General features: G+C 29.8%; 1 protein-coding gene across 4 annotated transcripts in view; it reads left to right on the forward strand.

Moving 5' to 3' along the window:
* The first annotated feature begins 341 nt into the window (after positions 1 to 341).
* Positions 342 to 17,655, forward strand: part of LOC123262848 (disintegrin and metalloproteinase domain-containing protein 10-like) — a 110,398-nt gene continuing 93,084 nt past the window's right edge. The window contains exons 1-3 of one of the 4 annotated variants that reach the window (XM_044725322.1): positions 342 to 1,066; positions 6,371 to 6,421; positions 6,905 to 7,239. In XM_044725322.1, coding sequence (XP_044581257.1) covers positions 7,143 to 7,239 — 97 coding nt within the window. In that variant the 5' untranslated portion in view covers positions 342 to 1,066; positions 6,371 to 6,421; positions 6,905 to 7,142. Of the gene's footprint in view, positions 1,067 to 6,370; positions 6,422 to 6,644; positions 6,837 to 6,904; positions 7,240 to 17,655 lie in introns of all 4 variants that reach the window. The other 3 variants (XM_044725320.1, XM_044725321.1, XM_044725319.1) reach the window with 3 other exon arrangements.

The raw sequence follows: 17,655 nt of genomic DNA on the forward strand, positions 1-17,655 counted from the left end.
TAATTTAATTTTCGCTGAAAGAATTCTACTTTTTTAGTTAATTCAATTGATTTCCATATAATTAATTTTTGAATTGCCGCGAAAATAAATTTTCCTAATAAGAAGGTTAGTAAAATTCGCTCACTGAAAAAAAGTGTATTAGATATTTAACACTCGAGGTCACACGGAGTAAAAATCTAAAAACGAATTGCTTTTTAATACGCGTAAAAATTGGACTTTACTTGCGGAAATCAACTGGTAGTAGTTACCACCTCCAGTAGAATAACCACTGCTATAGTCAGACACACGGCGCAGAAGTAACCCCTGACTGTACTGGATACTATATAGAATATAAAGCGAATAACCACGGATAACTTTAAAGTTTAGTGCGCCGAGCGCGCTTCTACCGAGTGGGTGTTTGCACTCGTTCGATCCAATATTATATTCATTCCGTCACACCTCCCCAACTGGAACTCAATACCGCTAAATACCACTTGTTAAACATTAATACCAGTAAATTCAATTTTTTATTCTCCGAGTGATTAGTGTTTGGCTACTACACCCTATATAGTTCGCGTTAAATATTATTCGACAAACTTATTATGTGCAGTATTAATACTACGTGTATTTTATCAAGCGTATTTACTTAGCTTCAATTTTTATTTTATGCATATATTTGACTTACGTCAATAGCTGGATTGTTTGGGTTTATTTTCTGATGCTATAGGGAATCTATTTTCAATTAACAATCTGTAATTGTCTATCGTAATTTACGTTATAATCACCCAGTAGTACAATACGTTTACGTACCATTCCAATTGAATTACTAGTCCGAGTAATCGAGCTTATAATAATTACCACTATTATTTATCTGTAATGAAAGTTGGCTATTATCGCTATTGTTATGATTGGCATTATTTGTTATTAAGGTATATCTTAATTAAATTTCATTCCGATGCGTTTTTGGCGGGAATTTTATTTCACAATAAATTCTATTAAAGAATGTTAAATATTACTGTGAGAGTTTTTTTAGGATTTTTTATAAATTAGTGAAGAGTTGGGTGAAATCGAATATTGTTTTTGTAAGGTAAAAAAAAAATTTTTTTAAGTTTATTAATTAAAAAAAAATTTTTTTATCAAAGTTGCGTACAAATGAAATTTACTAAAAATTTTTATTAAAAAATAAATTTCCTTTTTTAGACCAACTAATATAATGATCCATTTTTCCCCGTTTTGAGTTTACGCTACGTTTTTTACGACTTTTTGATTGGAAGTTAGAGCAACTTTTAAAACAATGATTGAATATATTGTGTAAATTTTAAAAAGTTGACCAAATTTCTTAGATTTTTATGAAAAATAATTAAACTTTACGATTTTCACCTCTAATTGAATTCTACAATAAATTTTTCATTTCTATATTTCATTTGTTCACACAACAATGATCGGACTTGCTTTTGAATTTATTTGATTTTTACTGCTATATTTTTTACATTCCCCACAACAATATCAGAGGATTCTAAAGAACAATAGCCTTTCATTAAAAATTTTTTCATTTTACAAATTTGCTTCACGTTTTATTAATTTTGAACTTCCAATATGCGAAAAATTCAAGAGCGCTCTACAATAAAAAATTTAAAAAAAAAATAAATAATTTAATCGAAATTAATTCTCCAATTTTCAAAAATTTATTTAACCAAAAAAAATAACGACGAATTTTTTTTAAGGATAAACTGATTTTTAGATTGACAAAATTGTGATTTTTTTTAGAAGAAAATTTTGATTATATTATTTTTATATTTTTTATGAGTTGTAAATAAATAAATTTTTTTTAATTCAAGTGACAAAGCGCCATAGTTAAAAAAAAATAAAAGCTATTTTTTTTCGCACGCATCACATTGAATTTCCAAATAAATCGATTCTCTTTATCCATAAATAAAAATAACTTTTTATTTATTACTTATTTTCGCTTGTTTCAAAAAATCATTCAGATAAAGTCAGAAATTTTTAAATATTTACCGATAGAAAAAAAAATTTCATGAAAATTTATAGTAAAAATCTTAGTAATTGTCTGACGTTTCGGAAATCAAAGTCTAATTACAATTTTTTTAAATAATTATTTATAAATAAAATGTAAAAAAATATAAAAATGTACTAATAATTCTTACTGTAGTATACCGGTAAAAAATAATTAACGTGAAAAATTAATGAGATGAATAATTATTTTTGACTATTTTAATATTAAAAATTACAGTAAAATAAAATGTTATTACTGAAACTACTAAAAAATTAACCGGAGACTCCGGTAAAAATAATCTAAGTAACGATATTATCCACCGACTTTAAAGCGGCGCTGCAATCGCTGAAGACTTTTCACCTGTATAAAAAATTACACATTTTCATGATCAGTTGTTGCTCAATTATAATTTATTCTAACAAACTTTTATACAATTATTATTTTAATAAAATCTTATGCAATTAGTTAACTATTATTTGTAAAAATTTATTTTATTGACATTCGTCATTTTTTTTACTATTAGCTATTATTCTATGTATATTTTCAAGTAAAATAACCTTAAAAAATAAATTAAATCAATAAACTTAATTAAACATTTAATTTTATTAAATTAAAATATATTTTTTCCAAAATATGAAACCTTTAAAATTTATATTAATAATATTCCATTATAACAATCTGTTCAATAACAATTGTATTCATCGTGTCCGGTAAGCTTTTATTTTACTTTTCCTGTAAATTTTATTCACATAGACTTTAAAGAATATTGCTGTTACTTATTAAACGTAAAGCAGCCTTTTAGCGTCGTACTATTGAATTCCAATCATGCAATTTATCCCGGGAATTTAATAAAAATTTCTTTGCGTGTAAAATAAATAACTCATACTTCGAGATTTGTTTCTTCGTTTAAAAAAAATTTTCTTAGTAATTAAAGCAAAAAAAATGAATATTTTATTTTGCGCATCATAACACACTACGTTTTTTTCTTGCCATTAGCATACTTGAAATGTATTTAAATATTAACAAAAGACATTTTCATCCCGCTTATCTACGGCCTTTGTTTTCTGTTTACTTCAATTAATAAATCAGCAATTTATTATTTATTATTCCTCGAATTTATAATTACCGAAGCGTAATCTCATGGGTCTCCGGAAAACCAGAAACGGATTAAGGGCGATTAATGGAACGATTATGCTTATTTAATACACCGATAAGCTTAGTGCTGCCTTACACTTCACAACCGACTGATTTATAAACAAATAAAAAATTTGAACGGATTAGCGACACCAAAAATTCGTATAAAAATTATGAGATTAGTCTCAACTTTTCCGCATCAGTTTCAATGTGTACCGAAGGAACATGGGACGAAAAAGGGTAATTTTAAATTATGTAAAAAAAATTAGGTTTATTAAAATTCTAAGCATGACTTCTTATTGCATAATTTACATAAGTAATTAAACTATCTCATTAAAATTAATTTCCATAACTTGGACAAAAAATAAATGAGCTGGGAGAAAAAAGTTAAAAATAGCCCTCTTTTCTCGTTTGTTTGGACTTAAATTCTGCTTGTTAACAAGTGTCGAAGAATAAGGAGCGTGTGAAGAACCGAAAAAATTATTACCAAGAAAAAAAGAAACAGTTTTAGTTTAAAAAAATAAAAAATAGTTGAATAAACTTTTTCAGCAAAAATTTTCACAAGAGTTGAGTTATAAACGTGACACTAAAGAGACGAAGTTTGCCTTCCAGCGGTTTTTATATTTTTTTCTTTGGAAAAATAGAGCCCGTGGTACAACATAACATCTCATTATTTCGTTGGAAAAAAAATTTAGATCTTTTTTTTTCCGCTAAAGTGACATGGTAGGTTCGCAGATTCTCAGACTTAACCACAAATTAGTACCAGGTAACATTTCAAGTTGCTAATGGCAAGAAGAAACGCAATGTGTGTTATTCATTTTTTTTGCTTTAATTACTAAGAAAATTTTTTTTAAAACGAAGAAACAAATCTCGAAGTATGAGTTATTTATTTTACACACAAAGAAATTTTCATTAAATTCCCGGGATAAATTGCATGATTGTAATTCACTAGTACGACGCTAAAGGGCTGCTTTACATTTTATAAGTAACAGCAATATAAAGTTTATGTGAGTAACATTTACTGGAAAAGTAAAATAAAAACTTACCGGACACGAAAAATAGAATTGTTGTTGAACAGATTGTCATAATGGAATATTAATATAAAGTCTCAAATCGTTAGTGAAGATGGAAATTTCCATCCACTTGAAATTAGATTTATACTAGCATAAAAAATGACCGAATAGGTGATAACGGGTTAGAAGAATTATAATAAATCACGGTTGATAAAATTAATAAAAAGTTTAAAAATATAAAAGCGCCTAGAAAATGGAAACAGAAGTACTACAGTTTATATCGTAGTATGGAGTTTAAAGGGAGGAGGTAGCATAGTATTGACAACTACTGAGAGTTAAGTGTATACTGAGAGAAAGTAATTGGAGAATGACCCGGTAGCTTAACTGGTAAAAGCATCCTGACATGTAATCGGGGAGATCCAGGTTCGATTCCTCGCTTGGTTAATTTTTCATGGATTTTTTTCAAAAAGTTGCCCTTTATTCTCAGTAGCTTTCCATCGTTAATACTTAACATATAGTCGAACAGATACTAGCATTCACCAGCTAACTAGTGTTCAAGTTCGATGGTTACCCATCGACCTAACTATCCGAAGACGAATTGTCTCAAATCGTTAGTGAAGATGGAAATTTCCATCCACTTGAAATTAGATTTATACTAGCATAAAAATGACCGAATAGGTGATAACGGGTTAGAAGAATTATAATAAATCACGGTTGATAAAATCAATAAAAAATAAATTTTAAAGTTTCCATATTTTGAAAAAACTAGATTTTAATTTAATAAAATTAAATGTTTAATTAAGTTTTTTGATTTAATTTATTTTTTGTTATACTCGTTCCAAAAGTTCAACTTTTGAGCGCTGGATGGCGTCCGTAAAGGGACTCTTTTCTAGAGACTCTACCATACCGTCTTTTTTTCACGGCCTAGGTCGTGAAGTTTTACCCCCTCCTTTTTTTTACGAACTTTTCGTGTACACCCAGACGAAATTGAGAGAGATTGTAAAAAAAAAGTCACATTCTAGCGTATCGACCGATAATTTTTAGTCAATTTTAAACTTAATTACTATTGAGTGGCGCTAATTATTTCTTTGCTGGCAGTTTATTACGAAGCGGACCTAATGTTAATAAAATAACATATAAAATTAATTATTTTTGCCCTTGTGAAACTTCATAAAATTTAAATATGTCATTATTTGCCTCCTATCCCTCAAAAGTTAAACTTATGGAGCGATAATAACAAAAAATATTGTATGTCATTCAGCCGTTTAGTGGCGATTTTGACAACGATTTTTTTTTCGATATTCGCTTTAATGTTTGTGACGCGAATGTTCGAAAACGAGCGTAAATTTCCATCCTCGGCTTAGCCTCGGACGTTAAAATTACGCCCGTTTCGGACCTCCCGCCACAAGCCTTAAGCTCATATCGAAATATCGTCGCTGTCAGAAAACCGCCACTTCACGGCCTTATGACATAAATATCTATTTTAAGGTTATTTAACTTGAAAATATACATAGAATAATAGCTAATAGTAAAAAAAGAATCACGAATATCAATAAAATAAATTTTTACAAATAAGAGTTAACTAATTGCATAAAATTTTATAAAAATAATTGTATAAAAATTTGTTAGAATTAACTGTAAGTAAGCAACAACTGATCACGAAGATGTGTAATTTTTTATACAGATGAGAAGTCTTCAGCGATTGCAGCGCCGCTTTAAAGTCGGTGGATAATACCGTTACTTAGATTATTTTTACTGGAGCCTCCAGTCAATTTTTCAGTAATTTCAGCAAAATAATTTTATTTTATTGTAATTTTTAATATTAAAATACTTAAAAATAATTATTCATCTTAATTTTTCACGTTTCTTATTTTTTATCGGTACACTACAGTAAAAATTGTTAGTATCACGTTTTTCAGTAACTTCGAACAAAATTTTTTAATCAAAAGCTACTAATTATGTCTGACAGGAAATGAGCTTGTAATAAATGTTTAATAAAAGAGAACTCAATTCTCTCAAAAAGCTTTATGACGAAATCAACACAAAAACTATATAATAATTAGTATAATAATAAAAAATTTATGACTTTTTTTTCGGTCATTACCTTGAAATTACTAGAGAACCGCGCATGATAAAACAATTTCAATCCTAGATCTTAAAACTATACACTCCAAGCTACAATTTTCTTATTGCTCTAATTTCTTATCCGACAATTTTCTCCGAGTTACAGCTTGTTAGAAACGTACTAAAAATTCGGTATTTTTTTAGTGTCCCTTTTGTGGTTAGTAAATTGGTAAAATTTTATGAATTTTCAACAAAAAGATGAAATTTTTTTATTAGGTTAAATTTGACAAATTTTTTGTTCAAATTTTTAGTTAAATTACAATCTTAATTAAAAAAAATTTTTTTTAAATAATTATCCACAAATAATTGTAGCATTAAAACTGGTTTTGTTATTAGAAAATAATATCTGTCTATCAAGATCTTCTCCGTATCAATTTCAGCTATCAATTACGAGTTAATTGGCCAGAAATAAAAAACTCTATTCAAATTATCTTCGGTATTTTCTAATGAAACTGATATCCAATTAAATTCGCCGCAAACAGAACGATTTATTGCCGAGGACAATATCAAAATATAAAAGTAATTTAATTAAAAAAATTTTAATTAAAGCTATATATTTATTTACGCAAAAAGTTTGTATTTAAACAAAGTTTGGTTATTTGCTCGAGTAGATTTTTTATGAATTCTAATTTTATTTTAGTTGTTGAAAAGTATACAGTGAGTTTGAATGGAGGAAAAAATGGGTAAAAAGAAGAGAGTAACGTGATGGTGGAAACTTGATAGACGGAAGCCTAGATAAACAGGTAAACTGAGAGCAAGAGCCAAACAACTAAACTAGGAAAGAAGATTGAAGTTACTTTAAAGTTTGTGCACAACTACGAGTTCCATCCTTGCCGGAATTATTTACATGTACCTGTGTAGTATCTTTAGAAACAGAAATGTTGCACAAGTTTGTGGTATTAATGTTACTACTTGTACGGCTGTCATTTGTCCTTGGTTCGCCACTTTATCCGCAACTATTAATACCTAATGAAGGTAATATATATTCATTTGTACTAATTCATTTAGACTTTTTATCTCTATCTTACAGCCCATTTATTCTTATTTATTCTATTTAAGAGATTTTTAGTTCTTATTTATTATTAGACGAGATAAAATACCACTATAATTTGTCAGCTTTTGATCTTTAATGGTATTTTATTACACTGGAAAAAGTAATGTCCTCGTGTAAGATAAATATTCTTTTCCTCTTTCCCAAGAAAAAGCCCCATTTGGCTTGACCCGATACGTAAAAGTAAATTTTAACAGAGTGAACATATTGAAATTTCTTTCGATTTAATAATTATTCACGAATAACATTTTTAAAATCGTGATTTTAAAAATTTTTAGGTGACTTTCATTTTTAAACTAATCAACCGATTTCATCTTTGAAATCTAAGGTAATTGTCTGAGGAATAAATCTACACCGAAAAAAAATATTTTTACACTCACAATATTGCACGCCTCATAAGCGAAGCGGATGAGGTGGTGCTCTACTCTAACCTTACAAAATTCAAGTGATTTTTTGAACGAAAATTGTCTCTATTTATTTTCTATTGCACTTGTAGAATAATATTTATACATAAATGTCATGAAAAAATACTAGTTTTAACACTTATGACATTTTTAACAGACATTTTGCTTTTTAAATAAATAAAAAAAATGTTTAAAAAAATTATTCCGTGGACGTCCGTGTGTCTGATGTATGTATGGACACTGGCGTGGTCACAATAACTGCAGAAAAACTTAACTGATCAAGTCCATTTCTTTGTATACGCTTCAGTATTATTCAAAACTAAGTCCTTTCGGAGATCTCGGTCTAATTCAATGTAGTTTAATTGTGATTAGCAATAAACTAAAATTCACTTATCGTTTATATATCTATATCTATGTAAATAAGGTTTGTTTACAACTCATGCGCAGTACCTTTCTTTTTTGGGTGGACAGTGGCGTGAAAGATTCAAAAGTATTTGTATTTTATTTTAATCAATTTTATTAGGGAAAATGAGATTAGGAGGTGATTTCTCCCAAAATCGAGCTAAATAAAATAATCTAAGTCAGTGAATAGGTTATATATCACATTGGAATTAAAGCATAGACATCTACCGACAATACTCACCAAAGAAATAATTAATAATTACTACTAAACATTATTTAGTGGAAAAAAATATAATAAGCCTTTGTTTGCATTAATATAATTTATTTAGAAAAAAAAATCATTTTTCTCACCTCCGGACGGAAAGCGTCAATTTTCCTCCCGCTGCGCTAAGCGAAAATGCCGCTTTCCGCCTCCGTCGAGGAGAAAAATAGTATACACACCACGGGCAGTAAATAAGAAAGCCTCAGATCACATGTTTATTGACCTCGGCTTCGCCTCGGACAACAATTACATGTGATTTGAGACGTTTCTTATTTTACTGCCCTAGATGTGTAATATACTATATTAAACTGTAACAAATAACATTGATAAGTAGAAAATATTTCTTTTCTCCCAAATGAATAACTAAAAATTTTATTACTAAATGACTTTATTACTCCGTACTAAATCCTTCTATGAGTGTAGGAGTTTAATTCCACGTTAATTGATATTTTTTTTATTTTCAATAATTAACTTAAGATTATAAATCATTAGTGTATTAATGAATATATAATAGAAAGTAATAAGATAAAGAACCATACTGAACTCTGAAAATTTTTTTTCATTTATTATTAAGAAAACTAAAGATCTTGAAGCAAGAGCAAAATTTCAAAGAGAATATTTCTATTCATTTGAAGAAAATCTTAACGCAGATGTTTTAAAGAAATACACAATATTTGTGTCAGGAAAAGTTATTCAATAGCTGAATACAAAGCTGATTGGGTGGTATTTATTCCAATTATTCGTTTTTCATCTTGATTCAAAGTATCATCATTTTGCAGCATATTCTAAGAATCTTTTAAATTCCAGGCTTCATTATTTTTTAATAATAGCTTGTTAAAATATAATTATTTTTCATTTTAATCAAAAGCATTCCAATGTAACAGTGCATTTTGATATACTCGTGCTCGTGCAAAAGCCTTGCGTACCGGCCTTCGTCAGTTTCATTTTTAGGCACTCGGCGGCGCTGTCGCTAGTCTTAGTCCTCGGAGTGGGGCGTTATAAGGGGAGCTTGGGGCCTAGCTCGAATCAGTTGAGCGAGTCGTTAGGCAGTCGATCTTCGAGCGTCCAACTCTTAGGATCTCCAAAGAAGCCAAGGGGCTAATCATTATCCAGTCGGAGCGAGTTGTATTAGCGAAGACGAGGTCGGCTCAGATAGTAATAGTTTAGTTTAATTAGTTTTTGGTCTGCGAGCTAACTGGTTAGCATCCTAGAATTTGTCCAGTTGTGTGTTAATCAGGCTATTGCGAAGACCAGGCCATTAATTAATTTATTCTATTTCTGGGAATTGTTCATGGAGAGCCTATCCACCGAGGACGAATTAATTTCACGGAACCGTGACGTAAGCTGCCTTAACTTCGTTTAATCAATTGTTTGGGTTTTGATTGTTATTAAATTCATTAACTAAATTGGTCAAATCATTTGTTTGTTAATTAAAATAAAGTCGTCGCGTAGATTCAAAGGAGGAGTAAATCCGAGAGGTTCCTTGCGAGTCTTCTCCTTTATTCAATTTGATTAAATAGTTAATTGTCGAGTCATTGGAAATAAATTTGTTTATTGTTATATCTGTGCCAATAATTTCAACAACCGAGCCTCTTTCCTCTTACTTAGTAGTAATTAGTTAATTAAATTATATTCTGTGACCGGATCAAGTTTTGGATTACCCACTCCCTGCACTGAGAAAACAGTTTGTTTGGCTCAAATGCGCAGATTTATTTTAAATAAATTAAAAATATATATTTAATGTTAACAAATTTCTTTTATTCAAATATATATTACTCTGAATCAAATACTATCTCGTTTTGGTTTATTTAACTGAATCGACTCATTTATTTCATTTAAATAAAGATTTGTTAACTATTAACAAATCTCACTTTAAGTAAATTACGCTTGGTGTCGCTACGGTCGCCACTGTTATTTCTCGCCGTGATTTGTAAAAAATAAATAATGAAAATTAACTCAGTTTACAAATGTATTTTGTTTAATTTTTGTAGAAATAAATAAAATTAAAAAAATATATATATATATATATATATATATATATATATATATGCTTAGAAAAATATGTATTGAAATAGTTAACTATAATAGACATTAATAATTATGATGCTGAAGTTAGCAGACAACTGTCAATTTTTTTAATTTTTATTACAGATGATCAACGATAAAAAACATATTTTTCTGCCCTCCGGCCGGAAAGTGGCAACTTTCTGGCTGCTGCGCTAAACAAAGTTGCCACATTCCGGCTACGTCGAGCAGAAAAATAGTATACACACCTTGGCCAGTAAATAAGAAAGCCTCAGATCACATGTTTGTCAACCTCGGCTTCGCCTCGGCCAACAATTACATGTGATCTGAGACTTTTCTTATTTTACTGGCCTAGGTATGTAATATACTATTAATGCACTTGTAATTTTTTTTTAATTTTTAGACGTGGGACTTTTTAATTAAAATTTTTTCGTGATAATTTTATTATTATAAAAGTCCTAAAAATTGACAGATGTCTGTTAATTTATGAAAATTAAGTTAGCCGTCATCTAAAAATTTTTAGAATTTTTTTTATTGAACAAATTGTTACAAAAGAAATTTTTTTAAAAAACTTAATTCGTAAAAAACTTGAAAAATTATAAGTGCAATTTTAAAAAAATATTTTCTAGATCTAATTTAATAAATAAAAAAAAAATTAAAAATTAAAATCGTCGACTAACTTTATAGTATTATTGTTAATTTCAGTATAATTAATAATTCCAAAAGAATTGCCTATTTAACCCCAAACGTTCGATATGTCTACTTTTACTACTTTCCTAACCTAAAACTAAAAATCATTGCTTTGAGTATTATCAAACATACCATTTATTTATAGTTAAAAAATCTGATTTGGTTGAATATATCATTGTTAGCACCAAAGAAATATTTGTTAACTATAAACAAATCTGGATTTCATTCAAATATACTGTAACTCTGTCTCAAATAAATCAATTTATTTGTATCAAATAAATATTTCTTGTGATATTTAAATAAGAGATTTATTTATAGTTAACGAGCCTCATTTCATTTAAATGAACTGTTTTCTCAGTGTGAGTGTGAGCTGGCTACCCGCTTGGAAAAGGTTTATATGTTTCAAAATATATGATTAAATATATTGATATTATAATGTGATATATGGAACGATATATAAAATCATATCTATAATTTTGCCACAATGATATAAAAAAATATATTGTAAATAAATATATCATTTTCATGTATAAACCATATATTCATCAATATATTTGCTTCATGTATGCACGATCCATACGTGTATCGGTATAACTTTTTATATAATGATACCTTATACTTAAAATAATGTATCGATAAATATATGGTGTCACATATATTCTTCATATATTGTACATGATATATTATATATGGTTTTTATGTATTTGGTAATATAGCAGATGATATATACTAAACAATATATGGATCACCATATATTAATGAATATATTATTTAAAATACATGGTTCCATATATAGAATAAAGTTATACTTTTCAATATAGACAATTTTGCCGCCATATATTCATCACTTATATGCAATATATTGTATAATATATTTTTAACGATATATAGTATTTTCATGCGGGTAAGTAACTCGGTTCCAGGAGGCCGAGTGAATTCACCATCGAATAATTCTCCAGACCATCTCTGGCGCGAAATAGTATACCTTGGTTAGGGGGTCACTAAACCTGCCAAGGTACCACTGTTTTACCAAATCAAAACTACGCCAGATTTATTTCCATTTTATTCGTATCAGTACCTGCGATTTTAGTTATTTTGATTTCATTCTTTGAATTTTATTTTTGATAAATATACTGTGATTTCTGTTGTATTTAATTGTACAGAAAATATAAATCCTGTGTGATGATAAAAAATCGGCAAAAAAATGTAAATGTTTGGGAACGACGAATACAAAAACTATTCGACAAAAAATTCACATTGAATAGAATGAAAAAAGTTAACTTTTCTTTTACTTTGTCATAAAATACTGAGTATGAAATTTAACGATGCAGCCACATGTCACTTCCGGAAGTAGGTGGACATTGCGTTGTTATTCAACTCATGGCACATATATGTGTATATGGCTAGAAACTAGGAACACATGGAAAAATAAAACGAACTTGTCTATTGAGAATTTAGAAAAAATGATACGGATATTTTTTTTCAATTGCACGACTCATGATGCGAAGCATCATAGAGCGCTTTACGACCAAAAAATTTTTTTCGCTTCACTTCGGCAACTATTTTTATTATTATATCCTTGTCAGTTCACGGAATCAAGATATTTTGCATTCTATTGTCAAGATTAATTAGTGGCGATTAATTCCACAATATACTTTTCAAAAATTTATTTAGTGCAATAAAAACGGAAAAAAACATCAAAATAGTTTAATAATTTTCTCGTCTATCATGTATGAAACCTGTAAACACTGTAAATTGACAAAAAAATCTATTAATTGAGTCAAATTTTGTTTTGTTCAATTCTTTGAAGGAATTGTAGATCCCCTATCGCAAATGATTATGCAATTCAAAGTCGTTTAATAGCAATTAACAAAATAAAAAAACCAAAAGACTGTATTGCATGCCTTAAGGCAATTCTTTCCCAACCTATAGTTTATTAGGGTGCTTCAAAATTTAATCTCTAAAAGCAACCTTGACGCACCCTAATAGTTTATGCTACTGCTGTCTTTTTCATTCGCTAGTGTCGCCTCTCTTACGGGCTATTGCTCACTTACTTCCACATATGACTTTATTTGTTTACTTTACTAGTTTATCAATGATTTCTTAAAAACTATGTGGTAGGAAATTTCAGAATTTTTTAGGATAATTATACATGTATTAATCTAAGTAATATTAGTTTTTCGTAAAATTCTTAAAATTTCTTCAATACAAAAATAATAAAACTTCGCGGTTTTCTCTCTCTTTTCCCATACCGCCTGTATAAAAATGTCATTTCGACGTTCTAATTAGCAAATTGTCTAACTCTATTTTAGAGAATCTTCTATTTGTACGATAAAACAAGTAGTTCAAAATGTATTATCACTTTAAAAAACCATTTAATATCTATTAGAGGTATAATATTTTGGTTTAGATCATTCAAATAATTTATAATTTAACTATTGCTACATAAAAATGTTAAAAAATCATACTCTACAAAATAATGAGTTAGACTAACTGCTAATTAGACCGTCGATTTTCAATTGCAATTATCTTTGGTTAGAAGTGGTAAATCGTCTCCAAATTTTAACAGCATGTGCATTATGCATTTAATTACTTAAATTATAAATTTGGAAGGTTTCTTGAAATTTTGCTCGCATGACCCAACTATCTTAAGCGCGATCACGCGATGGCATAGCTCTACTGAGGCCTAAAAATCAAGTTTCATATATCTCGTAAAAAAATTGTATTTTTAATCCATAATCCTTGTACAAATGTTTAAAAAAAATATACTGGTGGCAATAAGAATGATTTTTAAACTAATTAATAACACTGCTTAGTAAATTAATTATCAATTTTAGTGAAAAAACCCGTTTTTTTTTTAAATTATAGTGGAAATAACTGTCAAAATATGGTGGTGTGGTCAAGATAACTAAAAATATATACAATTTTAGGACTCATTTTTTTTTCAGCCCCCCGACTAGAAATTTCGTGAGGCATTGCCGAATCAATTCGGGTCAAGTTTGGCTTTCCAAACTTTGGTAAGCCTAATTCACGCCTTATTAATTCCACTATAGGTAAGCCAAAGTTTGGCACTGCCGTAGTTTTTCCAAGCTACGCCCAAATTTGGCAAACCGAACTTCGGCAAATCTTTGGTGACTGTGATTTCATGCAAGTCAGGCATATCAATAGTATGTCAAACTTTGGATTGCCGTTGGTTTTCCAAGCTATGACCAAGTTTGGCAAACCAAACTTCAGCAAATCTTCGGTAACCTGAGTTTATGCAAGTCAGGCATACCAATAGTTTGTCAAACTTCGTTCTGCCGTAGGTTTTCCAAGCTTCACCCAAATTCGGCAAATCTTCGGTAATTGTGATTTCATACAAGTCAGGCATACCAATAGTATGTCAAACTAGAATTTCTCATTCCGGCAAAAATTCTTGTGAGAATAGTTTAGTTTAGAGAGTTTTTAGTGAAATAAAATTATTTGTAAGGCATGTTTGCAGATTTTTGCATGATGAAAATTCCACTTGTAAGCTATGGGGTTTTTAATTACTTAGAATATTGTAGCGTGATTATGTCAGAAAAATTCTTAAGAAAACAAAGAATATCTTCATTCAAGCAAATTAATCTTTTGATATTTCTCTTTAAAATTTTAATTCAAGTTTCGAAAAGTAAAAAGAAGGAAAATTATTTTCTTAGTGTATCAATAAAAAATAATTAAATGAATTTGAAAAGAGATTAATTGAAATAAAATCGCGAAAAATCCCACTCTCGGTTTTATTTTTTTTCTCTTAAAAATTATAATGTTATTAACGTTGAATGAATATTAAAAATAAAGTACGTAGATAAAGGATTATAAAGTATTATTACGGAAGTTGGACGAGGCAGTTGTTTCTACAGTAGTATAGAAAGAGAGTTTTGAAAATGATAAAAAAAAAAAAGACGATAAATTAATAAAATAGCGATTGTAAAAAAGATAATGAGTTTTAAACTACACGAAAGTTTGATAGAGAAATAAAAAAAGTAAGTGAAATAATATATATTTTGAGGTTATTTTATTGAGGGAAAAGAAAGAAAGACATTTATCAGCATTCCGTACAAAGTTTACCGCGGAAAAAAATACCGAGTCAGCAGTTTTTTCCACATGCTAAAACTGATAAATGGAGTTTAACTTTTAGATAAATTGCGAATTTATCAATTTATTGATTAAGCATAATAAACCCTGTTATGGAAAAATGACGCGGCTTTACTTCCTGAATAACTACCTAAAATAGCTAACTTAACTCTTAGCGAAATTGTCGATGGTGTGGTAGATTGCTATGTCATTATAAATTAGAACTGAATGATCTCTGTGAAGATTATCTGTCCATACATTAGATTTCTATGCAGGTGGACTAAAGGGTTCGTAATTTGATGAGTTGTCATGGACGTGAACATAAGCTTGAAGCTTATGTCACACATACTTGAGTACGCGTGAGATAGAAGTCGCTACTAGCTGTCGGAATGAGTGACGCATCGAGGTCTATTTGATTTAGATTAGGAAATTCACTACTATTGGATAGCTGACAAATTTTTGCGCATCTTGAATTGTTTCTGTCGAAAATTGAGTAAAAGTGAAATTACAAAGGCTTATTTAAGGTAACCCTGAACTTCAACTGTCAAAGTTGCAAATTTTTAAACTTTGATGATACAGAAGATTTATCTGATAATTCAGTATTTGGTTCCGTGTATCTGTTTGTAAGTTACTGGGGTAGATATTAAACTTTAACCCGGGGAAAAAGGTTTAGATCTGACCAGATATAATTATATCTGGTGTGACGCGCCTCGATATTTTATATAAAATTATTATTAGTTATTAAAAATAAAGTCAGAAAAGAATGAGAAAATATTACGAGAGAGTGCGAGAGAGAGAAGACAGCCGCGCGCAGCCTACCCGGAGAAAAGAAAGAGGGAAAAGAGACGGCGAAGAACGCCGAGAGACAAGCGAGAGTAGTAGGGGAAGCAGCCTGGAAAGTCCCGTAGCATAGTTCCCGCGCGCGCCGTGAGGCAGCGCGGTGTCGCTCAGACTGTTCGCCCGAAGAGTATTGCTTCTGAGTTGTTAAAAGCAATTTTCTGATCAGTTTTTGTCAGATCAGCTTGGACTTCCCAGCGAGTGGTACACTCTGCGGAGAAGTTACAAGTGCTGTGCTGCGAGCAGTTGGAATTGTTATATACTTTAAGTATATACTTTCTGTAATTAACCTACCCACACAGTGGATCGCTTTGTCGCCAGGTGGACCTGAGGTACTCGGGTCACTGAATGGCCTCTATTGCACGGCAAGAGGTGAGGCTGTGGTACATAGTCTGTCATTCTCGAACGAATATTGTGGGAAATAGCTAGGAGGTTGGCGACACCTGGACTTGGAGGTACTCCTCGTCGGAACACCTAGGAGGGATACGGCTGAGCGTCGAGGTACTTGACAAATCCCGGTATCTCTATATTTGGACAACCGAGCCTCTCTTGGTTGATAAAGGGAACTGGGAAAAGTGAGATAGATCCGCGGACGCGACGCGAAGTCCCCAGTAGGCTGCAAGTAGGTTACTGCTTGTCAGAAGTATTTGTATATGTGCATATTATATTTTGGGGTAAAAGTTAAGATAATACGTATTGTTTATTGTTTGTAGTGTATTGAATATTGTATAATTGTATCTTGGTTTGCAATAACGAATTTGAGTTGAATATTATCTTTTATGTTTTTTATGAGATTTGATGAATAAATTAACCTTATATTTGGAATTTGTGTTATTATTTGGTTAATATTAGTTAGTTGTAAGTTTATCTGTGTTGCGTGATCCCCATCTCGACCCTGCACACGGCGAGCTAGAGCATGGGGAAGTCGTGTTCATCACGACAAGGCTTTAAAACCTTTCGCAACGTCACACTGGTCAGATCTAATTATATCTGGTCAGATCTATTTATATCTGATCAGATATGGGATTGGAGACATAATCAGATCTAGTCATATCTGATCAGATCTAAACAGACATAACTATATCTGAGTTGATAAATACATTAGACACGATCAGATCTAAACAGATATAACTATATCTGAGTGGAAAAATACATCAGACATGATCAGATCTAGTCAAATCTGATCAGATCTAAACAGATATAACTATATCTGGGTTGAAAAATACATCAGACATAAAAAGATTTTATTATATCTCGCCAGATATAACTATATTTGTTAACTATTAATAAATACTTATAAACTATTTTAAAAAATATACTTTCCTCCCAAATAAATATTTATTAAATGTTAAAAAATATTTATTGAATGTTAAAAAATATTTATTAGAATTTAATAAATTAAATAATTGTCTTCGAATATATTAATTTGTTAATAGTTAATAGATCTTTCTATCAGCATATATTGATAATCAATAATTTGCAAATTTGATAAAAAACTTTGTTCATTACGCATCGATCATGGACACGAATCACATCACTTGTAGTTATTACAAATTCTTCAAGTAAGCCTCGTAGGTAAACAGGTGACGAATTAGTCTCTCAAACATCAGGTCCCAGGTTCGATTCCC

The sequence above is a fragment of the Cotesia glomerata genome, linkage group LG4 (genome assembly GCF_020080835.1).
Source record: "Cotesia glomerata isolate CgM1 linkage group LG4, MPM_Cglom_v2.3, whole genome shotgun sequence".
In the NCBI taxonomy this organism is placed as follows: domain Eukaryota; kingdom Metazoa; phylum Arthropoda; class Insecta; order Hymenoptera; family Braconidae; genus Cotesia; species Cotesia glomerata.